The following is a 26,858-nucleotide window of genomic DNA, read 5'->3' as shown; positions in this document are numbered from 1 at the left end:
TATACCACCGAATTGATCACAGAGCTCTTTTAATACAGTTGGGGTTTATAAGTATAAAATTTATGCCATTTGGATAAAGGGATTTATGGTGGCCAATCTTGGGGAATAAGCCTCAAGTTTGCAGAACACAGTTTAGAGAAAGAGGTGGGGACCGGGGGGGGGGGGGGGGGGGGGGGGGGGGGGGGGGGGGGGGGGGGGGGGGCTCCATCCTAGCCCCTACACAGGTTAAATAACATGCTAATTTTGCATAAAAAATGATAATGAACACCAAATTTGGTTGGGAATATCATGTTCCTTGTTGCAATATTGTCTAGTCAGATACCATACAGAAAACACAGGATTATCACTTACTTTTGACTTGCTTAGTAAATGCATTTGTACTTACATATAATTATAATGTTATTGTGCACAGTTACAATGTGCTGAACGTGTAAACCTTTTTGCCGATATGAACCTATCCCTATTCTGATACATACATTTACTTAAATATACTGTGCAAAAATATTTACACATTAAGTACAATGTAACAATGCACAATAATGTAGCAATTATGTGTAAGTACACATATGTTTACAAAGTAACTATTATGTAAATACACAGTAATTAGAGACACATAATAATGTAAAGTGTTAGCAAATTTTTGAACTTCCCCTGGTGATTTAAAATTGCCTTTCTTTTCATTCAAGTTTCACAGACACTAATTTCACATAATTGCCCAATATTAAAAATGCTTTATTTTAGATATAAGAAACCAGGCAGGCTCCGCTCTTCAACTGTGTGTCAGTGTCGGTTGTAAAGGAAAGTGCTCACCGCTCAGGTACAGCGAAGACTAACAGCTCTCTGGTTTATTTTCTGTGGCTTGTGCTCCACCACATGGTCCCCAGCCGTGTGCTGCAGACACTCCTGAGGGAGTGTGGGTAGAGTCGTTCTGCTTTAAGATAACCTTACATCCTGTGCTTCCTGTCAGCAGAAGAAGCTCTTGAGATCTCAACTCCGAAATAAACATCTCAAAGATAGGATCTCACAAAGACTGGGGGTTCGGAACAGCAGAACTGTGTAGTCACATCTACTGTCTGGCACTGAAGCACTGTCTGGTGTTTACTCTGTAAACCACACCAGACCTTACAGGAGTGCCAAACAAGGGTTCAATGCATCAATTGGTGTACAAGATGTACATATCCTGAATTAATATGACAAAACAAGCGAAGATCACTCAATGTTAATAAAGCTGACAACAGGGACAGAAATCGGTAAGTTATAACCTCCACTTAGAGGCCTTTAAGAAAGCAGATCCAGCCAGTAATCTGGAGAAGCTGCCAGGAAAACAAGCAGAAAGTGGTATTGAGTTATCGATCATCTCTACAAATGACACAGTTGAACCGGTTGCCATGTAATTTTCACCCCAAAATATAGTGACACGTGCACTCCTCATTTGCCTAAAATAGGACGAAATGAGTAGGCCCCATTGCTGCTCTGGTTACGGATAGATTCAGTGCAATCGCCCACATGGAGCCCTGAGCAATACCCCTTATTTGTCTTGTGGTCTGGCGAATTGTTTTAGTTTATTTCTAATGTAAATATGTGGTCACACATGCAAACACCGCCTCCTAGAAACCACATCTTCTGCCTGAGTGGCTGGACTGACCTCATATTATAATTACTCTCTGGCTCCCATCTTCCCAAAACTGATCCTTCCAGCTAAGAGCTGCTCTTGCAGTGTGTGTGTGTGTTCTTTTTGACTTATTACAGCAAGACACAGAGTTATGTTTGCTCTCTTTCTACTTCACTGCTTTAACCCAGTTTAACAAAAAACAGACAATCTTCCCTGAAAAAAAAAAAAAATCCAGATTTAAAAACATGAATGTACCCATTGTAATAAACATTAGGGTTACATATTCCAGTGCTTCACAGGATCCTCAATAGATAACCGAGAATACACTTGATAAGGCTGGGCAGGCCATGCAGAAGCATTGCAAACCCTTAGCTGTCTGTTGAGCACATTGTCAGGGGCATTAAGCCTTACATTCTTAAGTGAAATACTTGTAAAAACACAGTGAACTTTTTCGAAATCTGTTTTTGGTTTCACATGGCTTAATATGTGTGTAAAACATTTAATATTTTAAACCCAGACCCAAATTACTCTTCTGAATGCTGCTTGTTATTGTCAAATAATACTGAATTAAGACCAAAACAATTACAGTTTCCATCTAACAGCCTCCCCCTGCTACAGTTTTAGCAGTCTGCCGCTCAGGTGACAAGAAATACCGTATCTCTATTTTCCATGGTAAACCACAACTGGTTTAACCTCATATAACTGTACTGACAGAGCAAACAGTTAGAAGCTGCAGAGAAGCCCCTCCAAAACATGTACAGCGCACTGATCTGCAGATATGCAACATTCTTGCAACAAAATTAAAAGCTGGACTTGGCAGTGAGTGAGTGAATGAGTATTTGGCCTCCAAAGTCCTTTGGTTTTTAAGATCTCATGAGAAAAATCGTCAATAAATCAGTAAAATAAACAAATCACCAGAGCAGACGTCTATCTGTTAGTAAGGCACCTTTCACAACTGTTGTATATGGCTAAGGGCTACTGCTTATGGAAATCCACACAAACTAAAAAAGTTGCCCTGTGCCAATCACTGTTGCTCTTGCCAATTTAAACATGTCCTGTTTTACAGAAGTAAAAAGGGCTGCAGCATGGTTAAATCAATCTCTGAAAATGACATAAGAAAAAAAATAAAAACCGCAACAGTTTTAAAAAGCATTTCTCAGTGGTAAGCAGGTCCCATGAAATAAATCATATTCAAATTGTTGCTAGTGGACTTTGTAAAAAAAAACAAAAAAAAAAACAAGAATAGCTGGTTCAAAGTATGTACTTTACTCAATCACAAGAGAGGCCCTGCACACCCTATAAGAATCTGCTTTTGCCAACATTAAATGATGCTGAAGCCTGCCTTGTTGAACTTACTATTTTCGTGAGTTTTCATCTCACGATTCTGGTGACTTCAGGGTCCTTCGCTCAAGTGGTCTACAATGCCATCAGAATTCCTCTATGAAAGCACAGCCTTGTTGTACATGGCAAACCATCTATTATTCTATACAAGCTGAATTTACCAAACCACATAAAACGAATGAAACATATACAGAACATTCAATTAGTAATTATATGAGACTCTTTGAACTCTATAATCTGAAACATATTTTGAAAAGCAAGTAATTATAAACATCTCCCAGTGCTCTCTCACTATCACGACTGAAGAGTGACAACACATATTCATCAGTACACAGGCTTCCTTATGATCCTGGCCTATATATCCCCTATAGTCAAGGTTTTATTCTTTTCAGCGTGATGAAAACGCCATGACATCACCACGTTGGTGGCCCATACCATTTGATATGAGCCCATATTTTTTTTAAATAAAATACAAAAAATAACACTGGGAAAAGAGTTTTGTCTTCAGCTCATACGGACCTCTGGCTTCCATAAACCACAATATTTATTGAGATCATTGCAATTTGACACATTTGCTTCAAAGCCCCTCAAACAGGTTGGAAACCTTCTTCTGTGGAAATACGGATCACGAAAAGGAAAAAATAAATAAAGCGAACACACACTGCAGTGATGAAACAATTCCCTTTTTTTACTCTCCAGCCAGGACTAGCTGAAATCCTTTGAGAACAGAGAGGCTGTGTTTGGAGTAACACAAGCGAAGGATCTCACGCCCTGGAAGCAGCTGTCTCGGTTTAGTGGAGGAAACTGTCTTGTAAGGCCTTGATTCTCAATGTCCTAATGGCCTGATTAATTGCGGCGTCCAGTACAGGAAGTACTCCTGTTGGAGAAAAGATGGCCGTATAGCAACTAGCACAAAATCCCATTCTGGTCTATCTCCATACAAGTCGGCCGGCACAAAAGGAGCTTTACGGCACTGCACGCTAGGTCAGGGGATTGCACTGCCAATGGCCAGGTTATGGGATTGAGCATACAACCCAATTCACCCGCTACGCAGATATTTTTCTTGCTGAGCAGGATTACCACCCCCCCCACCCCCCTCCCTCCAGGCAGCTGGCCTTCCCTTCCAGTACTCATGTCACAGACTTGTGTTGTGAGACTAGGCTGAGTCAGCCTGTGTCAACACCTTCTTGTGTACTGAGGGCATAAAAACAAACAGCTGTTAAAGGGACTTGCCCTAGGTTGGCCCAACTTGGGGGATATATATATATATATATATATATATATATATATATATGATATATATATATACACACACACACACACACACACACACACACACACACACACAGCTCTGGAAAAAATGAAGAGACCACTGCAAAATTATCAGTTTTTCTGGTTTTACTATTTATAGGTATGTGTTTGGGTAAAATGAACACTTTTGTTTTATTCTATAAACTACTGACAACATTTCTCCCAAATACCAAATAAAAATATTGTCATTTAGAGCATTTATTTGCAGAAAATGACAACTGGCCCTTTATTCTTCAAAACCACGTTATAAGGCTGCATGGTCATGGCTCCCATTTATCCCTCAAGGATAATGGTCTTGTAAATATGGCTCCCAACTGTAGTGTTATAAAGGGGGAGCAATGTATTTAAAAATATAGACATTAGCAAGTAGAAATACTTGGATATCAAATTTGGTCTGTTTAAATATATGTAGCACCACCCCACCTCCACAAAAAAAAGAGATAATACTATGATAACAAATGACAGTACAGCTGTGAAATGGTAATTTTTTTGTAAAGCTTTGTGACTGTTTACAGACGTTTCTCCGGAGGTGAGCCAGGTGTGCATGTGGTTACAAGTTTCTTATTGTTTACTGCAGACTCCCTTCCTCAGCGCTTTATTATGGGCTGTTTACTCCATCCACATCAAATCAGATAACGCTGCGAACTGAGTGTGTGTGTGTGTGTGTGTGTCACACACACACACACACACACACACACACACACACACACACACACACACACACACACACACACACACACACACACAGACTAGCGCAGCTCAGATACAGTACCGGTCTCACAAACAACACCATCAATGAGATCCAATCTCAATTGAACCTTTTCTCACTACAGTATTTCACACATGATGTCTGCTCTGGTTTCAAGACTCACAAACCTCACAGGATGTTTACTTGAAGCGTTCCTTTGGTATGGCCACTGCTGGCACACGTGGATAGAGAGCAGGGTGCCGAGTTACTGTTGTTTTTGTTGTTTGATACAGCGCAACCTGAAAAAAAAATGTTTACATCTCGCTGTCCTCAGATGTCTTTGTTTATTGCTGAAAATGTGCTTTATGGAAAGAGCGACCTGTGCTTCATCAATCACACTTTCTCTTTCTCCACAAGTGACTAATAAATACTGAGTTGCACAGAAACAGGTCCAGGCAACAAAAGAAAAAATAAATACATTCAACATTACATAGGCTTTTATTGCAGAGCAATGCACTTTGCCTTACACTTGCTGCCTACAGATTTTTAATAAGAGATGTGAGGCTGAGAGAGAGCATGTAGGAAGCATTGGCTGAACTTTAACAAACAACCTCTGAATCAGTCAGCACCTAGACCACCACATATTTTGTTGTGGATATCTGCTTTATAAAAACAATCTCGTGGCGTGGTCCCAGTAAATCTAGTTGAAGTACATTACCAGCAGGTAGGCAAGTGAAGTGATCTTCGTTATGACGTTTTATAGCTAGTGGTAATCAGATTGACATAAAACATGAAACAAGGTAAATTTTTCAAGCTAAGACAGAGACTGTGGGGGTCTTGTAGTAGTAACCCCACAATGGTTTAGTTAACTTAATTTCCCCCACCCCAGTTGGCTTCTTTCAGACAGGCATCAGAACGAAATCCCCATCTGAATCGAATGAAATGGCAGAATATTGATGACTTTCATCCTAACTACAAAGACCTTGTTCTTGATCCCATAAGCAAAACCCTATTTTTAGAAGAGAAATGGTTTCCAGTTGGCTCCAGAGGATCATGGGGGGAAAACCCACACTGGAAACCACATTCCCTGACATTTGTGTAGTGGAGTTTGGAAGGCTCTTATTTAATCAATGAAGCACTAGGCTTGCTTGAACTGCTGATTGCCGTGTCTCCCTGTTTGATCACAGGCACGCTACAATTGATTTCAATAAACATCTGAGAGCGCTTTCCTCTGACTTCCAAGAGAACGGTGCGAAGGATCCCAACTGAAGCAGTGTGCGGTAAAAACAAAGTTTTTTTTCATTTCTTGATCTGTGAAATAATATTTCACGGACTTTCCCACATTGTTCTGTCCTGATGCAAAGTGTAATGGTAACCCTATACTCCCATATACCATGCCTACACACACACACACACACACACACACACACACACACACACACACACACACACACACACACACACACCATGTGAACATGCATGCATTGAAATATTACTGCAAATTTCCAATGGTGCATCAGCTTAAGTTTACACTCAGTGTCATGTGTAAACAAAATTCCCACCTAAAATCAAAGAACATAACAGGGAGTGCAAAGCAACAAACACAACAAAATGAACTCCATACATGTTGGAAAAACACATGACATTACGGTTCGGAGTGGAATTAGCATCAAATAATTCACTCATGAGAAAAGCCTATAAATTACTCAAATGGCTCACTCTTTAAACATGGCTGCATGAGCCACTTCAAACTCATATATATCTGAGCTATATAGATCTGACAAACTATATATATATATATTATATATATATATATATATATATATATATATATATATATATATATATATATATATATATATATATATAAAATATAAAGTTCCAAGGTGAAGGAATGCAATACGTTATCATATGTAAAAGGCATCGTGGGAAATGGAAAATGCTTTCTATGGTACATCACTTATCATTGTGCTCATTAGTAATTATTAATAATAATATAATTAATATTAATTATTATATAATAATAGTTTTTTAAATCAAAAAAGACTCATCTGAGTAGAAGTGGAACAACGACACACATGTAAATTGAGCCATGCTAATGTGCCCTCATCATACCCATAGTGAATCAGGGGCACAAGCTGTTAATTAAAGTCAAAAATTTTGGTTTTTGTACTAAGGGACTGTTTACAAAATTTTAACTGTATGGAATAGTTATCAACTATTAAGCATTCGTAATGACATTTTTTGGAAACATACAGGATAAAAGATCCATAAAATCCCCCAGGATGTTCTGGGGGGGGGGGGGGGCGACTTATACATTGGTGTGACCTATATTTTCTTGAAATTGTTGTCTCAAAAAGGTGGTGGGGGTCTTATACACCACTGCGATTTATACACTGTTTTTTACAGTACTTACGTTTGGTGTTGACAACTCATACAAGTATGACAAAAAGAGGTGATTACGTGTTCAGCCATGCTTCCTCTCATAAAAGTTTACCCTAGTAAAAGCACAGGAAATTGAAATAAAGCAGAGTAAAACCATGGTAAAACATAGGCAAGCTTTGTAAAGAACAGGGAGGTATAGTAATATTAATAAACACAGAAAACCATGGTAAATGCATAGTGGTAAAAGCCTGGTAAAACTACCAAAATACCACTCAAAAATAGTGGTAAACTTTTATAAGGGTCCTTTTCATGTGAATAGATGGAAACATCACCAAGTTTGCCCTCCTCTCCCTCTGATCGAAGTGTGCAGACCTTCTGGAGCCTTTTCAGGCTAACAGGGCCAGCACACATGGGTGTGAGGTGACTGCTGTGATGCCTAACTACCTGGCAGACTTGTCCAATTGTGTAGGAGATACTGATCTCACAGCAGGGTCATTGAGAATTAGAGAATTAACAGAACAATGCTGTAACCATGATGGAAAAAGAGCCACATGTTCTTGAATTCTCTCCGTATAGGATATGACATCCACTGTTAACTGTCAGACTGTTTAGTTTTTTTAAACCAAAAGCAAGGCGAGAGCCTTTAATGTTTATAAAAATTAAACAAAACAGATACATAGATATATAAAGAAGTACATAAATATATAAAGAAGAAGATAAATGCATTTCAAATATGGCCCTAAGTGGCTATTTATGTGAATTAGAGTTAATATAAATACAAGGGTTATGATTTTATATTTATTAAATCAACGAGTCAATGCACACATTACAGAACATTGAAATGCCTGACACATTCGTTTTATTTATTTTCCCCAACCAAATACTCTTTTAACTTTTTATTAGTCGCAGTGCTTTCCGTATTGTCAACACAGGCAAGACACTGTGGCAGAAATGCAACGCAAACCATGATTTTAAAAACCTCCATTCTGAAACCAATAAAATATATGTAACAGGATAGCACCTAAAGATAATCCTTCCTTGGGTAATGTTAAAGTGTAACTGTTCTGTAATCAATGAGGCTCTTTAAGTTTTAAAGAGTCTATTCCTTCCAAATGTTCAAGATTAAAAGATCTAGATGCTCACTCAATGGGACTGCCTAACTGTATGTGCTTTCAGACTTTTTTTTTGCTACCTGCTCATGCAGACAAAGAAGTCGGATTTTGTAAGGGACTATAATCCCTGTCCCATGCACAGATGAGTCTACCATAAAACAGAGTGGGATTTTACTGATTTATTGTGACTCTGCACATGACTGTAATTCACCTGCAGTACTTTCTTTTACAATCAAAAGGCAGAATCAGTTCTACTCCCTGTCTTTACATTTCACAGTGCACTTTTGTTTCATTTAGGCATCTGTACTTTCCCCTGCATTGCTCATTCCATGTCCCAGACACTCTGACACACACACACACACACATTTTTAGACTGGCAGGTAAAATGGTTGAATGTGTCATTAGTTTGTAATGTGACCTTACAGAAGAACACTTGATTTAGAGTATCTCTGTCATCAATATGTCACATGTGAATTACAGTAATTAACTCACTGCTACAGTTGCATAAGAACAAGAAAACAGAACACTATTTTGCCCTGCAGACTCGTATTCAAACTAAGCAGATAGAAACAAGAAAGCTTTTAACAGCCTCAGAACAGGCACAGATTCTGCCACGCCAACACAGACACACAGATGCACAAGCAGACAGATACACAGGTATGACGTTACTGCTTCAGTTAAGGAATAAGCTAACATCACCCCGAAGGAACAGCAGAAGCACCACGCCACTCCCCAGCCTGGTGTTACCCCACATGCATCCAGCCATTCTGTAAACTGACAACTGGGAGATCTCAACAGCTGGTCCTGAGGGCTGTGAAAAGCTTTGTTGACACATCAGTGCTGTGATCCCAAGTGCAAACTGTGACAGCCACTTTTGAACTTCACACTTCAGGGCAAGCTATTTCCTATTTCGCTCAGACTTCCAAATGTACCGAGTTTAAACGTGAAAAAAAGGGAACCAAATGGGACAAGGATCCCAGTATAGTGCAAAGGCATGGGTTGGATGACATTGGACCAGAAGGCAGTCTACTGGTTAAGTAGAAGAGACGTACAACGTGCAGCACAACTGGGATTATGCTGCTTTGCAGTGACATCTGTGAAGCAGAAGTACTGGAAAACCTTCATTTGCAGGCTAAAGTCATAAAAGCTATTTAAAACATTGCAGCAATTTGCTTTAAACATGCACAGAATGGCACTTTCCTTTGCTGCGGCCAAACATTTCTAAGAAAAGAAAAAAAGTGCTTCTAGAAGGAGCGCATTAAAATTTTGTAGGAAATGCGACTATTTTGAAATCGGCAATAAATTGCAAAACGCAAAACTTCTCGTTCATTTAGGGTCCAGGTTTCAAAGTACACACAAAGAACACCTTTGAAGTTAATTCTGTTTTAAAGAAAAATTCCTCTGGAAGACTTGCTACAGACACTACCTTCTTATTATGTTTATTGCCATATTAAACCACCTGTATGTTAAGGCCTCCCACAAAAGGCAGGTTCGTCTATAAAAAAAAGCTATAGTCTACTGCTAATAAAAATAACATTGTGGCTGCAGCACTGTGAAAATCACAGAATATTGCAATAGTATATGCTTTAGCATATTTCCTGTGCATGCAATAGGTCTGCATCCGTAGCGGAATGAAAACCTCTTGGTTGTGACCCCTCAATCGTAGTATGACTCATCTTTGTCCTGTGGAAGGTTGTGTGCTTACCTGGTTGAGAAAATGTTATTGCTTTATCATCTTAATCAAGTTTTATCATCTTTAAATATTTTAATAATCCAGTGCAACATTTTCATTTTTGATATAGCTGTGTATTAATTATTTAATCATTAAATACAGTGGCAAGACAAATGAAACAAAAGGAAATCGCTTCGACAACGCCTGTAATTCTCTGTGTCGTGCAGGCAGTGGTTACTTTTGAACAGAAGTAACCGCAAGGCATCTTTCTGGTATATCCAGGTGATTCCCTACTTGTGGTTCGTTAACTCAGGCCTGAGAAATCAGCAGCTGTGAATAAAGAGGGGAGCCCAGTCCTGTCTCTGAGGCAAACTATATACGTGGTACAAACAAAGGGAAATGCTTTCCACACCTAAGTGCCAGAACTAGAGAATCACGCAGGTGTAACTGGTGACCCATACAAGCCAGCTATGAGTCAACGGTCACAAGCCACTCCATGTGTAATTTAAAAAAAAGCAAGAAAAAACAGCTTTACAAAAAAAAATCCGAAAATAAAATAAAAATAATAAACAGCTATTTCCTAAAAGCTCTATCTGCCAGTATATAAAAATAAAGCCCATTATGCGCTAAAACTGTGATTTTAAGAGTCAATAAACTGCACCGCAATTGTTTTTATTTGTGGCCATCAGCGCGGCTGAGACATTATGTTTAAGGAGGCATTATAAAGAGAAAATATGTCTTGCATTTGGAATGATGCAAATGATTCTAAACCAGTGAGTCATTAATTAAAATGACCCATAACTAGACTTCAACCCCTGAAAACCTTTAACAAGGCCCAATGCATGCTCCTGCGTATGAGACACACATCAGAGCTGGGACTTTAGACAGTAGCTGCTTGAGTCCCATTCTTATCATCTCTATTTGAATAGAACCCAGCCAACTAAGTCATTTCCTGCTGTCCCTTTTTTTACTTCCCCCTTTCCCAGTTACTATGCAGTACTCATGTCATGTTTTATAAGGGTTAATTGAAATATAGGCTACTCTCCTAAACTGTATCATGAAAAATGGTTTCTACATACTTTTTGGTGTGAATGAATAAGTATTTGAAGGAAACATACCCTACAGAATGGAGAACAATCTCCCACAAAATAAACAAGCATCTTTTCCTTTCTCAAAGTAATCCAGAGAAAGCTGCTTATAATTATCAGGCTTGGGGAAGGTAAATTCAGTTACCTTTTAGCAGATCTCGGAGGATTAAAGGGTCTAAACCTGTCTGCCTGCCATTGTTTACCCACAGACTTAGGGCTGGTTTAACAAGCCAGTGTGAACAGTACTTCACAATGCGAAACAGGGAAGTGTGATCCGGGAAAGCGTAATCCATTTCTCTAAACATAACAGGGCCCTTGATCTAGAGAGATGACAAACACTTAAGGGTTAGCTAGCCTGGTGCAACAGTTAAACAAGGGATGAGTAATTTGACAAACACAAGAAAAAAAAGAAAAAATACGCTCCCATAATTAAACGATTCCTCAACAACAAAACAAGAGGAATCCGAATACCACGCAGCTGTACAGTTCTGCAAAACTCCTTGTTTGTTTGGTCATCTACCCAGCAAGCACTGCTGAGCTGGGATTTATTTTAAAGCCACTTCCAATTTGAAACAAGCCTGGGAACAAGAAGGTGGGATGAATCTCCTCAGTGTCGGACTGCATTGCAGTATGAGAGCTCATAGTGAAAACTCGAATCCCCAGAACAGAAGCATCCATGGTCTCTTCAGAGCTTCTGTTACCTGGGGGTTGCTTGTCTTCATTCTCAAACTGAATAAGATTGCTTGATGGGAAACACTGAGCTTGCTCTTTGGAACGAGTACATTTTCTATAAAATAAAATAGAAAACTAAAAACAAAAACAACATCTATCTATCTATCTATCTATCTATCTATATCTATATATATATATATATATATATATATATATATATATATATATATATATATATATATATATATATATATATATATATTCTTGTGGCTTTCTTAAGCAGACTTTCCACTCTTGCAACTACAGCCGAACTGACTGATTTTCACCTCTGCCCCCCAAGCTGAGTAATTAAAGTGTTAAGTACTGTAGGTGGCAAAGGATCACCTGAAAGGGTGTGAATAACCAGTCTTTCTCCCTCTCGGTGGGGGTGGGTCACTTTTTTCTTTATTTAACAATCACAGAGGCTCCTTGTGTCAACCTCATCCTTTAAGATTTGTTCCTGATTATCTAAACATTCCCTTCTTTTAGACAGAGAGAGATAAAGGAGTCCTCCACTCTAAGTGTAGACAACTCAGCCTGGTGGTCAAAAAAACAGAGGAGCAGGATACCGCTGCTTTGAGCAAACAACTCATTTTATTTCAGTACTAAAACTCAGAGGTTAACAAAAATGGTTAACAAAAATGCTTAAAATAACATGGTGCACTTGGCAATCTTAGCATTGAAATAATGAACAAGTTAAATGGATGGAATCCTTTATGTTCATAAACTGATATAAGACTTGGATAATTTGTTTCCCCACACGTCAGAGAAAACTTCACCAGTTCCAGACAAGCATCACAAGCAATCTTAACACAAAATAATAGATGATTAAATAAATAGAAATCACCTAGAATCTTATGTTTAATAAAAAGTCTTTCAAGGTCTGTCGGATACATATCTGGTTGTATGTTATCCAACAGAGTTTGAGAAGATCCTCTGGAAGGAGTCCGTATTCCTCAGCCCTGTCCCTTTGTTCTGTGCTGATTAGATTGAGAGGGTAGCCCCCTTCTCTAGTCAAACCAACCATGAGCATCTTCTTAATCCCTCAGGGGACGACTGGCAGGGATGAGGAGAGACCTCTGAACTCCAGGGTTGACACCTGTTATCTCAGCATTTCAATTTATTGAAAATGATAACAAGCCATGTATACCAGCAACACAAGTAAATGCTTCTCTCTATTCTTTTTGCTTTGCAGATTTGCCTATTTGTTGAGTTTGAATAATGCTAATCCTGTACATTTTAAACCCCTATGCAAAAACAAGGATGCATGCCAAACAATATGACAGAACATAATTTCTTGACAGTTTCAGAATATGAACCTGATGCACAGCCTTTCTTCCTGTCATTTTTTCCCTCTCATAACTGTTTTAATGTATATTTGTTTATTGTTTCACAGATAAGATGCTACATCAGAAGAAGCTCATTCCCTTAGATTTAATTTTTTTTTTTTTTTAAATGCATTTCTTAAGTTGGTAGCTAGCACTTTAGCAATATGCAGAAATGCACCTATTTTAAATAATAATTTAAAAGGTACTCAAACTACCTTTCAGTAATATGCATAACAATAAGGTTAAAGGGAATTAAATCCTAAATGTGATTTAAAAACACAACAGTCAAATAGACAGCATTTTATTACTAAGAAATCTGTTGCTATGGATTTCTGTAACTTCAACTATAAATGTCCATATACTGTATATTGAAGAAGAGAATAGATTTTTTTTTTAAATAATGTATTTAGTTAAATTAATTCCATTTTAAATAGCAATGACCTTAGATAACAATCACACGTTCTTATATGTTTGCAGTTAATATAAAAGTATCATAATCACAAAAATAAATCTTGTAAAGTTACTTGTTATAGATAGAAGGTTGAATCTGAAAACTTCAATGCTGTTTTTACATGAAAGTACATGGAAGGAAGTACAGTTAAAATATGAATATTCAAAATATTGGGTATTATTGTTTAATACCTTTATTTTTACAACAATGGAATGGTAATAATGGAATAATAATAATAATAATAATAAAAATAATTATTATTATTATTATTATTATTATTATTATTATTATTATTATTATTATTATTATTATTAATATTAACTGTGATTACCCTCTTTTGTAGTAGTTCACACACAGTGCCTTTGGGCTCATCTGGAAATATCCAAGTTCCCTGTAAACACTGCTGATAAATGAATGAGGTATCTTTTAAACCACTGGGATTTCTCTCCTAGACACCCATCTCCTATGCTTTAATCTGTCTAAACTTCTCTTTAACGTAGCGGGTATCTCCTGTAAAGCTACTTATTAATTACAAAGAAACACCAGCAAAGCAAGCAGCACCCAAAGAAAGAACACACAAGAACAGTCTACTTTACCCTTCTGATTTGAAGCCTTCAAGTATTTTTAGATCTTGTTCGAACCATTCTTCTGTCCCATACTCAATTTGCACCAAAGTTACCAACCAAGCTTTTATAACTTTGTAATCTAAACATATTCTTACATAATTATAAAAATACTTTTTAACTTCGTGTCCAGCATCCAGATGTAAGTTAATGCCATTAAATTTTAAGAACTGAATAAAAATATTATATATATCTAAATGATTAGTGAGATATTTAAGGTAACAAACCTCTGAGTGGTTGTATTGTTCCTCTCCGGTATACATTTCTCTAATCGAATGAACTTCAGTTGTATTAATTTAAAGAATATAAAACCCTCCTAGTGGCTCATAGCAGAAACCAATTAGTCCTTTATAGCTTTCTTTATAGTGGGCTGGGTATATATTTCCTTTCACATTGTACATCTTTCATCACCATTTTGGCGTACAAAAATAAACAGCTTTCAGGAGGAACAAACCCACCTCTTCTTCAGATTTAAACCCACTGTGGTATATTAAGACCATTTTAGAAAAGTTTTCGGTTCAGAAAATCTAATATTCCTCAGACAGAAGCCATGGGATATTTTCTGACCTATAATCTGACAAATTGCCAATCTTAGTTTGTGATTACAGTGCTGTGTGTAAGGTCTAGTGTGGTGCACTTGTGATTGTTTATATTTACTAGTGCTGATAAATACGAGGCAATTAATTAGTGCCAGAGATGTTACATAGAACCACTTCAACATCAAGACAGTAACATAATGAAATGCATCCACTGTATTTGTTCTTTGTACCAGGATGTTAGGCCCTGTTTACAGTGCTCTTCCAAGGGGAGTGCTGTGTAGTTATACAATGACACAATTAAATGGGTAGTATTATTAGATCCATGGTAACATTGTGAAACTAATGAAGCAGCCATCGGTATGACTCTGTGTTTTAGTGTCTGATTGCAGTATACAGCTCGATGTCTTGCACGATGTCAATGTGCTCAGATGATGTAGGCCCAATATCCAACAACAACGCAACCCTTAGCCCTTGCTAATAATGCTACAGCTTCAGCAGTGGAACGTTTTTATTTTCATGTAAAATATTGCCACTATAGTTAAAAGCGAAGTACTGTTGTAGTTGGTTGGTCTAAGAATGATGAGCTTGTTTTAAGGCCAATTACTGTGTGAGAAAACGTAGTGCACTTTAATAATCTAGCTGGACAAGAAGAACAAATCTAAGGTACAGTAATCTACTTCTCACCCCACAGAGAGAGTTGTTTGTTTTACCTTGACTAAGTCTTAGCAGTAGCAAAGTCTCACTCTCTAAACAAAGCGAGTTTATGAAAAAAAAGCTACCATGTAAACCAGTCAATGTTTATTCAAATCCACTCAACACTTGAATGCATTAAATGATGTGAATGTGTTTTGTTTTTGTTTTTTTAGGGCGATAGGATATACAGTAACTGTCATATTATAGATAAGCCTATAATCTTAAACATACATTAAAAGGTACCAACAAAACAGCATTCATTCAAACCAATTCAAATGTGCATCTATACCAGTGTCTAATCAGCAAATAAAATGCAACTTTGTTTTTCTTTTTTCTTTTTTTTTTTGCAAGTCACAAAAACTTATTCAGTTCCTTGGGGGGAAAATGTACATTTTAAAATGACTTCCCTCAAAATGTGGGAAAATTAACAGACTTACTGATGGAGACATAGGTCCATTCTGAAGGTATGGATCAGGCAGCATCAGGAATGGATATCCAGAATATGCAGGTCCTTTATACATTCCCCCATCTTGACGTTTTGACACTTTAGAAACACAACAAAATGAGTCAGGGTACAATAATGCTCTTAAAAATGGTCCGTAAGAACAATTTGCTGCATTTGACTATATGACATGTTATTTTTGTGTTAAACATGCATTATCTTTTTTTATTATTATTGTTAACACCTGGGTATTTCACATCCATTGGCATATACCTGTGTATTAAAAGTAAAAAATGCGCGCGCACAAAAAACAGATGATCTGGAATTCTTGTTTGGAGGTGTATTTGGCTCCTAACTTGGGAAAGTTAAACAAGGTGTACTCAACAAGCCAACTGTCTCCCTGTCACTCAGAGGGCACAACCACCTGTAATAAACTGTGTGGTACTGAGCGGGTCAGAACAAAGCAAGACTCCTCCACCATTCTCCTTCCCTCTGACAGCCACAGCGTACAGCATCAGTAAAGGCACTTCTGCTTGGCTAGTTGGTTTTTATTAGTATGTCCTTTGTTTTGGTCTTTCTCTATGCAGACATATTTGTGGGTTATTTGTTGTTGTGGTGGTGGTGGTCGGTTTTCAGCGCAAACTCCTATTTATATAAAATGACAGAGCTTAGTAGGTGACAATTAAAAAAAAAAAAAAAGTACAGTTTAAGAAAATAGCAGCCATTGCACAGTTATGCCTTTCTGTTAGTAAAGGTGGAAAGATTGAAAACAGAGTTCCTTTATCAAGAGACAAGACCACTACCCCCCCCCCCCCCCCCCCCCCCATAATAATAATAATAATAATGCATTAATCTAAATAGCTTTAATATTTTTCAATTTAAATTATTTATCAAATAAATTCCTTTTCATTGACAAGGCTGGTATACAAGTCCACGGCAATACTTGGGTATACAGTCCTTAGGAATGAGCCGTGCTAACCCTTTCTAGTTTTAGTTATATGTGACTTTAAAGTCTTTATTTTAAATCATGTGCCATTCCCAACTATTTACTTGACAAAATATATGAGTGTTCATAATTGTGTAGCCGCCTTGCAGCGGAGCTGGCCCCCAGTTACTCTTGTGCTGAAAACCACTGCATTTACCGTAGCCTACTTTGTGTGTGTGATGCGCATCCTAACAACAGCTGTATCAAAGAAAAAAGTATTGTAAACTCACGGTCTTCCAGCTGGTCCCTGGCAAGTTTGTCTGTGTAGGCTCTCTCTTCTTCTGCATGTGCACGCCGGATTGCCTGTGAAATCCGGGCGGATAACAAAACATTTTTTTTTTTGTTCTTTTTTTTTTTTTTTTTTTTTAAGAAAACATCGGCACACACTTTAACAAGAAAGAGAGATCAAAGAAGTCGATCTCATCATATTAAAAAACGCTAACAGCGCAGAAATGATTCCTCACCCCAGGGTCCGCTACACTGCCGGCATTCTGGCTGATCTCAGATTCATTCACCAAAGAAGACTTAAGATCTGCCAAGTCCCTCTCGGTTAACGCGTTTTCTTGAATTTTTTCCTCTTGCTCCCCTTCATCTTTGAAGGCAATCATTTCATCGTTAGCTCCCAGATCATCTCCTCCACCACTATTCAACTGTGGCATTTTTGCTAAGAAAACTAATACAAGTTTGCTTTTGAAGAAAGCCTGACACCGAAACTTTGGGTCTGTTTTGTCTTAATGCACACAGATTTGGCAAATAAATTAACAAAAGAAAGAAAAACACAACAAAATTTGTTAAGCTCAGAAGTGGCTCCGCACAGTGTAAGTAACACAGCACAGCAGCAACAACTAATACATTTGCGCTGCCAGACAAGGAGAGAGCTCCAACATCAAAGGGCACCGCCTGGTGATTGACAGATTCAGTGACTTGTTGGGGGTTGTACAATTGTTCCAGCAAAGGTTCCGCTCTTAAAGGGACATCGCTTTTTTCTGGTAGTTTGCAATATTCATGAGTTTAAAAACTTCCAAGAAGTATGCAAACCGCAAATACCGGATCTGTGAATTTCAATTTTGCAGTTTTTAAAAAGGTAACATGTGCAGTCTATCAATGTATTGGATTCAATTTAACTTAGAATGCTCTTTGCCACTGTGGCAACACTACATTTGATTATTATTATTTTATAGATTGCATCAATCTCAAACTGAAAAAAAAAAAAAAAGATATATTTTATTGATTTATACTGCTTGTCTCTAACATTAACGTTAATATTGAAGAATTCGAGTTTTTCAATTCTTATTTATTTATGTTTTATAATATCTGTACACGTAACTAGTGGCGAACAAAGTGCGCACTTACCTTCTGTTGACATTAGAAAGCTGTGGTCTGGTGGCTAACGCATTTACTGTTATTACAGGCCAATGCTAATTTCAAAGAACGGTTACAACGTCGTCTCTACCCATTGCCACTCCTGAGCCATTAAAACAGAAGCATGCGGTAACAAAACAATGTCATCGTCATCATCATCATTAACAATAATAATAATAATATAATAATAATAATAATATAATAATAATAAGTTGCTATTAATTGAATACGCTTTTAAATAGCCCACTGGTTATGTTGTCTGCCTTTAGTATTCATTTTGAGTTCTGTCCTTAACTTCGTTCTGTGTAGAGGCTGGCTGTCTAAAGTGACCAGTAATGGTGGTTTCTATTCTAGTCGACGTTGTGAACGTTGGTATTTTAAAACAGTTGTGCTCTTTCGTATTGTGACTTTCTATCTGGCATTCGGTTGCCCAGAATTAAAATGACCAGCCACAGCTGGTAAATAAAATGAATACAAACAGAAAATGTGTCGAATATTTGCATACAGCTGGATATTTATACACTATCGTTTCATGCATATTAATGCAAAGATTACAACTAGGACATTAATACATGTAAATTTAAATTGTTAAAACTTTAAATTGTTAAATTAATTGTTTAAACCGCTTGTTGATTCGCCTTCATTAAATGTAGACACCCGTTTACTCGTGTTCTCTCTTTCTTTCTTTCTTTCTTTCGATCATCTTCCGTTTACACTGTTATATAGATTTGCAAAAGTGTTATTTTATTATATTATTTTCTATTATCTGAGCCTGACTGGGTCGTCTGTTTTGACTGCATGACTCACTCTTTCACAGCCTTATGTCTTTATCTGTTATCTGTTTCAGTAATTGCAGACATGACGTAAGATTTCAGTAAATTATTACTTTCTGTTTTGCCTTAGGGACAGGAAACTCAAAAAATAACCTCTTCAGCTGCCGCCAACACCAGCAACTACTTATTTGGAATCAAATGTATTTAATGGGCAACATTCCCGCTGGCAAGCGTTTTAAAGAATGGTTATATAGCAGAATAATAGAATAATAATATTTTTCCAATAAATGCGGGGCTTTTTAAAATAAGTTCAATCATTGTATATATTATCGCAAATTATATATGCAGTATAATCATAATTATATGTATTTATCAGAAATGTCCTCAATCATCAGATAGTAACAGAATAATTACATTTTATTATAAAAATTACAAAAAGTTATACAACTACTGGTATTTAATAAAAGATTAACAATTTAATTATTTATTTTGCCGTTTGGTATTCCTGCCATTCAAAAAGCTTACAAAAAATAACAATCCACACAATAGAAGTGTATTGTGTTAACTCAAATACACATACCTGTGTTATATGCTACAATACAAGAGTTTTCTAAAAAAAAAAAAAAAACATGACTTATTTGAATGTATTTGTCCTAAAGCAATGTTCCAGCCCTAATAAAAATTTAAACAAACTCTTCAAAACAAGAAAAGCTATTTGTAAAACAATGTTTATAAAAAGAAAAATACCTTGGGAGCAAAAGAGCATCTCATTCTTTTTATGAGTTTATATACAGTACAATGTAAACTTTCGCTTAAACAGATAATCGATCCCATATTTTGTCTGACTGGCTCAAATCACTATAAGACAGGACAAAAGCATTATCGCTATATAGTGAGGATATAAAATACCCAGAAGTGTATTAATGTTATTGAAACTGACTCCTGTGATTACACCATGGCTATTATACAATGACAATGCCAGTATACAATATTGCTGTTATCTATAATTGCTACAATAAAGACTGCTAACAGTTCATTTAGAGTATATGTTTTGAAAATAATGTTTCAGTTCCTTTTTTTTTCCTCGGCTACCCTGCAATTTATTGAAGTTAACAATTCATTATTATAACTTTAGACAGTTACCAGAGACAAAGCAGTTGAGTAGTATTATTTATTTATTGAACCACACATCTATGAGATGGAAATGTAACCCTTATAATAGTGGAGTTACAAAAAATGACTTATTTATCTCTGAATAAATATTCAGCCAAACCAAATATAACAACAATCAACCCCATTTTACAATTTAATAAACTATATTATTGCGTGCATCTCTAGATGCACATTATATTAAATAGTTATAGAAGTCCTTCATAGATGTTCATTGATTGTTATTTATACCATAGTGTTACGAATAAGGGTGGCTGAATAGAAAAACAAAACTCAGTTACGTTCAAAATATTTCTTTAAAGCATCTCATTGTTTTATCTTTTGACACATTTTTCAAAGTTTCTGTTTTATGCTAATGCTATATGAACATGTCTGCTGCAGAAGAATTGTGACTGAAGTTCTTCCCACTGAATAACCCAAGCTATTCTCTGAGAGAGCTGAGCCACATGTGTGATGAGATTTGACATTTCATGTAATTACATGGCCTCTCTTTTAAATAAACTCCATACACTCTAAAGGAGAAAACTAATTAAATCATATCCTTTCGTTGAGGTTAGCCCACATTGAAGGAAACAGCTCCTAACGCAAGCCTTTTGTACATGTTTTATTGCTCATTCCCTCAGACAGCAAACTGTTCTGCTAGAGCAATACCAAGAATACCACGCAGAAATAAAGCAGAGGAATATGTTTATACTGTATATTTATTACAAATAAATGCTAAAAGGGGAGGAGCACTATTTAAGTGGAAAAGATGTATGAATCTGATAAGAATTTGGATATGCAGGGCTTATTAAAATAAGTTCAATCATTGTACCAGAGCAACAATGCATTTTGATTCTCTATATGTTTTAAAACACTCTTATGTGTGTGTATATATATATATATATATTATATATATATATATATATATAATATATATATTATATATATATATCGCTATTTATTAATAATAGTATTGCTATAACTATTGTATAATTGTATAATGACAGGCAAAGTCACATGACACCATACTTATTGAAAGAAGAGTGCCTAGGAAGCCACCATGGTTGTAAATACCCAATACCCACGGGCTGATAGTTAAGACAGGCACATCTATGAACACAACCGGTTATTATAGGACATCTCAAAGCCCTAATATTTGCTCTTCTTTTTAAATACAGTAAAAGCTGTTATAAACTTCCAGACCCATGCAATCCAACTTGAATATTCCCATTGTCATTCAAATGCTGTCATTTAACATATGGCAATATCTGTTAACACCTTTAAAGCATGTTTATAGATGCCTAGCAAGGGATACTTAAAATAAAGTGTGATCAAGTTGCTGAAGTGACCTTGCCCTTAATATACAAGCACCCTGATGGCATAATAGCATTAGAAATTCCTACCCTGACAGAAAGTTTATCTGGCCTGGTGATGTTAGGAACAGGACCTGTTGAGCTGTTTGCTGATGTCACTGCAGTAGAATGCTTACAATATTCCAAACAGTATTGGAAGTCAAGTCCTCATTGGAACCTATAGCAGCAACTACACTGAGTGGATCTCACACTCAGAATGTCAACGACGAAGCAGTTTAAAGGTTTCAGCAAAGGGTGCACAAGAAATACACTCTCAACCTGATTATAGCTAGCCGCCGAACATGAGGGAAGGCAATGTGTTTAATTAAAATTGAAGATTTAAAAAAAAATAATTGAGGCGCACATATGCCTTTTTCTGTAGTACAAAACGACAAACCATTATTTTTTTTTTTTATAATAAAGACAGCAAACCAACGTTTCTAAGGTGCATTCAGAAATAAAGTGCAGATACAATTGGGGAATTTTATTGCAATCCTGGTTGTCTCTGAAACATGTCGTTTTTTTTTCTTGACATGTTCATGTAACAATTGTGGAGCCAGTGTGCTTTATTTCTAGAATGCTGAACCAATGCAGTAGTGCTGAAAAGCTCCCTGTGTGGCTTGTTCACAACACATATAGAAGCTTGTCAGAGCTGGCTCTCCTTCAGCTACAGCTCATTTTGTACTTCTTGATACTAATTGTGTCCTATGTGGGCCTACATGAGAAGAAAGCCTTTAACTGAAATTATTCTGCCCTCCCAGACAGAGATTAAACCTTGGCAATACATTGAAAACCTGTTGTAATCTGTGATCCAGGAAACAAAGGTCCTCGTTAATGCAGAGACTGCGAGAGCCTTTGAAGTCGAGCCAAGTCATTCACTCCTAGCTCCTTCTACACAACAAAAAACATTCACAAAAACATCATCTCTCCTTCCTTTGCCTTGGGCAACTGTGGTTAAATGTACTTGCTATTTAAAGATATGTTGAAAACATACTGTATTCAAAATGGTCCGGTGCATTGCAGGTTAATTCAATAGGAAGAACAGTGTTTGTCTAATCTAGTGTGCATTTTTACTATTCAATGAGCTGTTTTTCTGTTCAACTAAATCTCGTCATAGTGTGTGTGTGTGTTGAATGCAAGATGAAATGATGCATGCTGTTTTTAATTGCTGCTCTTTTTTTGCATATACACAAAGCCAGGTACAACCCTCCAACCCTCCCACAGAGACTCCTGCTGGAGAGGTAGGGGATTGATAGATGAGTGTCTTCTGGCCAGCAGTAGCACTAACCATATCTTTTGGAAATCCACACTGTTCACTTAAAAAAAAAAAAAAAAAGTTTAACTGTAGAACACAGTCTAAAGGTCATTTTTAATTCAATACAATAATCTTCTTTGAAAACTCCTTTAACACTTGATTGCTCATGTTTTTAACTTCTACCAGGTGTCTGGAACAAGTTCAACTTGATATGAATAAAGCTTCTTCTGGTAGGAGGGGTACAGAGGAGCTCAATTGCTTAGGTTTGGCAGGTGAAGAAATGCGCTTGCCTTGGCAGCATCAGGATTGGAGGTCACTGGTTAATCTTCATTCCTCCTGATCTGTGAGTGGGATGTAGTTCAAACTGGGCTGAAAAACAAATGATACAAAAATAGTTAAATATAATAAAATAAATATGCCTTAGATTTTGTTTTTTCACCGCATGTCTTTGATCATTCATCAGACATTCAGATTTTTGACTTCGGTCTTTGAAGGCGCAATAACAATCTAAGCTGGTTGCATTTGTGTTTGCTGTTGGAACTAAATTGAATAATAACTCCCTTTGAAATACTAAAGTAATTTTGCTTTAAGGTTTCTTGAAAGATGTTGGTACATGTATTTCTCTTTTGACTGTATCAGTTGTGTTTTGAGTTATCCAATAGAAATCTAGTTGAGAGCATGCATTAATAGGCACTGATTCATTACTTTCTCGTCTTTGTGGACCCCTCACAGACTTTCCACCAGTTTTCCAGCCTCCCTTCCTCCTCCTCCTCCTCCTCTCCCAGCCAGTCCCTGTGTTTACTACAGCGGCAGAGTCAGTTCTGAGGAATACCAGGCAGCATCTCTACAGAACAAGAGGCTCTTTCTGAGAAAGAATAATCACATGAACAAATAAAAAACACCTTTGATAAACAGAACATTGCTGATCCGTTAAGTGTTGGGGTGTAGTGTAAATCATTAATAAGGACTGTTTGTATTAAAATAAAATAGTGATAGACAATTAGATAAAAAAAAAAAAAAAAAAAAACATTTGTAGAAGCACTGCAGTAAAACCTGCAATAAAGTTCAGTTAAACTAAGCGATTGTCCACTCTTAATAGCAGTAATCCCAGATTATGTTTCTGGTTAGCAATACAAGTAAAAACACCTTGATGAGCAGTAATCCCAGATTATGTTTCTGGTTAGCAATACAAGTAAAAACACCTTGATGAGCAGTAATCCCAGATTATGTTTCTGGTTAGCAATACAAGTAAAAACACCTTGATGAGCAGTAATCCCAGATTATGTTTCTGGTTAGCAATACAAGTAAAAACACCTTGATGAGTAGTTATTTGTCTTAAACAGCCAATTGCGTTCTGTCTACTTTTCTGTCTGACTGACTCAGTGATGTCAGCAATTGTGTGAAGGGGGCTGTGTCCCCCTTCTGGTGGACTAGGATCTATTTTTCAACAAAAGTTCACAATAGCCCACTTTGGGCTGCGTTGCAATAGCAAGAGCCTTGCATTAACAATGAGGCACAATTTGGTAGGAAGCTGTTTTAAAGTATAATGCTTCCCAAAAGTGTTTAAAAATTCCTTCAATGTTTTCATCATCCATTAAAACCATTGGATTAGGGTCAGTGCAAATAATATATTCATTGTATTTAAATTAAAGTTATTAAAGTGTGTTACTTAACATTGTGAAATGTTAATTCTTCAGATGTATAATATCTCATTAAATTGAGGCATTGGGTTTGGAGCAATCATGTTTATTGTCAAAAAGTTTAGATCAATTAACATTGCTGCAAATAAGCATCAAAATGATCTTTCTATACAATCAAGCCCTTCTTTTAAGCATATATGTCATTTGAACCATATATTTCAAATAATATGCTTCAATATTCATGGTTTTACTTTTAAGTGGACAGAATACATCCTCATGCCAAGACATTTGCAACACCAGAGACAGCCTCCGTAAACTAACATAGAGTGAAATGACAAATCAATAAGGTCTTCTCTCTTTTCTTATATAAACACTTCCAAATGCGGCTTAATTAAGCAAGATTGCCTCATATGTATGTAATTAAATTGCTATTAAATCTTCAAAGTCACAATTGATTTGGTTTTAATTTGTTCTGCATTTGCAATTCCTTTATTTTCCCTCTCACTTTAAACAGCATTCAAGCTTCATAACACATTTGGCTTTGTAACGTTTTGAAAATGCAATGATTGTGTTTGCAAAGCATTTCCCGTGTTTAGATTATATGCTATACCATGGTCTTTTGCAAATGCTTTGCCATACTCCCCAATGCTTTTAGATACTTTGCTATGCTTATACCTTGGTATACTTTTATAAGGGGCATGTTTTCATACTGAAACTGATATCCCTTCATGATTCTTCCTGGCTGTTTTTGAAGCAGTGTCCCTGTGGTCTTTAAAGAAACAGGCTGCTTTCTGTATGATGGGTGACGTAAGGAGATGAGGCTTGAGTAGTTGCTGGCGCACTGTACATCTCAGCTGCCGTGAGAAGCCTGCTCACATTGCTCCAGACTCTTTGACCACAGTGACTGGTAGCTCAAGGCTGATCTCAGAGGCCCGCTTTGATTGCATTCCTTTTTCGCTACCTTATATGGGCATGCCTGGAAGCCATGTGACAGGAAATCCAGTAGAATCCAGTTCAGTTTGAGCATGTGGTGGATTTCAGTGTGTCTTGAGCATATCTGAAGATCTTGGGAACTTGCTGAGGGTCACAGATACACTGGGCTGCACTTGATGCAGCAATGGGAGACATTCGTTCTTTTTTTTTTTTTTTTTTTTACTAAATAAGTGACCACATCACAAGCCATGTCCACTGTAAATAAGCCAGCAGTGTGGATATCTAACAATGTTCTGCTCTGTTCTTTTATTTTTTAACTGTTGCAAAATTACAAATTACAATTTGTGTCTAAAAGATCTGACACTATTATTGCAGAAGTATTAGGCAGAATCTGAATGTTCTTGACGCATTATGTTTTGTGTTGGTTGCAACCATTGCAATAAAAATGCCACTTTAATGAATTGTTACCCCTCAAATTACATAAGATTATCTAAGTGTATAGTGCTCAATTTCCTGGTGTTTGTACAGACACAGTCACAGATTAACATGATCAATGAGTTGTGCTGCTGCTAGTCATTCTGTAAGAAAACAGGTCTACAGACATCCACAAGAAGAAAATATATTTTAAAACTAGAATTTAAGCTTTGTTAAAGATATGTTTTTGTTTTTAATAGTGATGTACTTTAAAGATAAGACAAATGAAATAGGGTGTTATCTTCAGCTCATTTATTATGAAGTATAAATCCAAAGTATGCCAACTTGCACAAAAAAAAAAAAAAAAAAAAAAATACAAGATTTTGAAATTTAAAAACCTTTGTTTAAATAAAGGTCTTTCTTTTTTGGACATGGTCTTGAATATGAACAATGGCTTTCCACAGGGATATCGTAGCCTGGAATAAAACTACATACAGGAACACCAACAGAAGATCTCAATAAAAACAGAATACAGGTTTTCTGTTCCGGGGAACAGTTGGAAAACATAACTGTTTTTTTTACTCAGTACTTAGTCTTGTGGAATTTGAATTCTAAGAGCACTCAGCACAAGCCCTTTCTAGTGGTTGGATGTCGGGTGGAGTATATAGTTTATGGTTGAGCAGGGATTCCAAGATAATTTATTCCAGTGGATGAGTGATGTGGCACTGGAGGGGGCTGCAGAGTTTCAGGATGCATCAGTGTTTGGAAAATAAATCATGTAGAGATGTTGCAAAACACTTCAGCTGGGTTTTGGCAAGTCCCTACTAAAATGTATTATGTTTTGATGGTGTTAATATTTCAAATCTCTGAATTACCTTTAGTAAGGGAGCATTGAAATGGCTCTTGATTGGTTTCTGACAAGCAGTTTAGGGGTGAGGGAATCTTACATGAATTAATCCAGTGATGTGTTGAACTGAGAAAAACAAGAAATATCAA

The 26,858-nt window shown here is 36.7% G+C and overlaps 1 protein-coding gene across 16 annotated transcripts in view; it reads right to left on the bottom strand.

Annotated features, from left to right (window-relative positions):
- LOC121297274 (transcription factor 7-like 2) overlaps positions 1-19,385 on the bottom strand; it is a 50,210-nt gene extending 30,825 nt beyond the window's left edge. For 15 of the 16 annotated variants that reach the window (XM_041223486.1, XM_041223488.1, XM_041223487.1 and 12 more), the window contains exons 1-3: positions 17,446-18,327; positions 17,212-17,284; positions 15,992-16,098 (exon numbers count right to left, since the gene is read on the bottom strand). In XM_041223486.1, the coding sequence (XP_041079420.1) occupies positions 15,992-16,098; positions 17,212-17,284; positions 17,446-17,640 (375 nt within the window). In that variant the 5' untranslated portion in view covers positions 17,641-18,327. The other variant, XM_041223489.1, reaches the window with a different exon arrangement.
- Positions 19,386-26,858: the final 7,473 nt, after the last annotated feature.

This window comes from Polyodon spathula, chromosome 22 (genome assembly GCF_017654505.1).
Source record: "Polyodon spathula isolate WHYD16114869_AA chromosome 22, ASM1765450v1, whole genome shotgun sequence".
Classification (NCBI taxonomy): domain Eukaryota; kingdom Metazoa; phylum Chordata; class Actinopteri; order Acipenseriformes; family Polyodontidae; genus Polyodon; species Polyodon spathula.
This window is presented reverse-complemented; position numbering and strand designations above follow the sequence as displayed.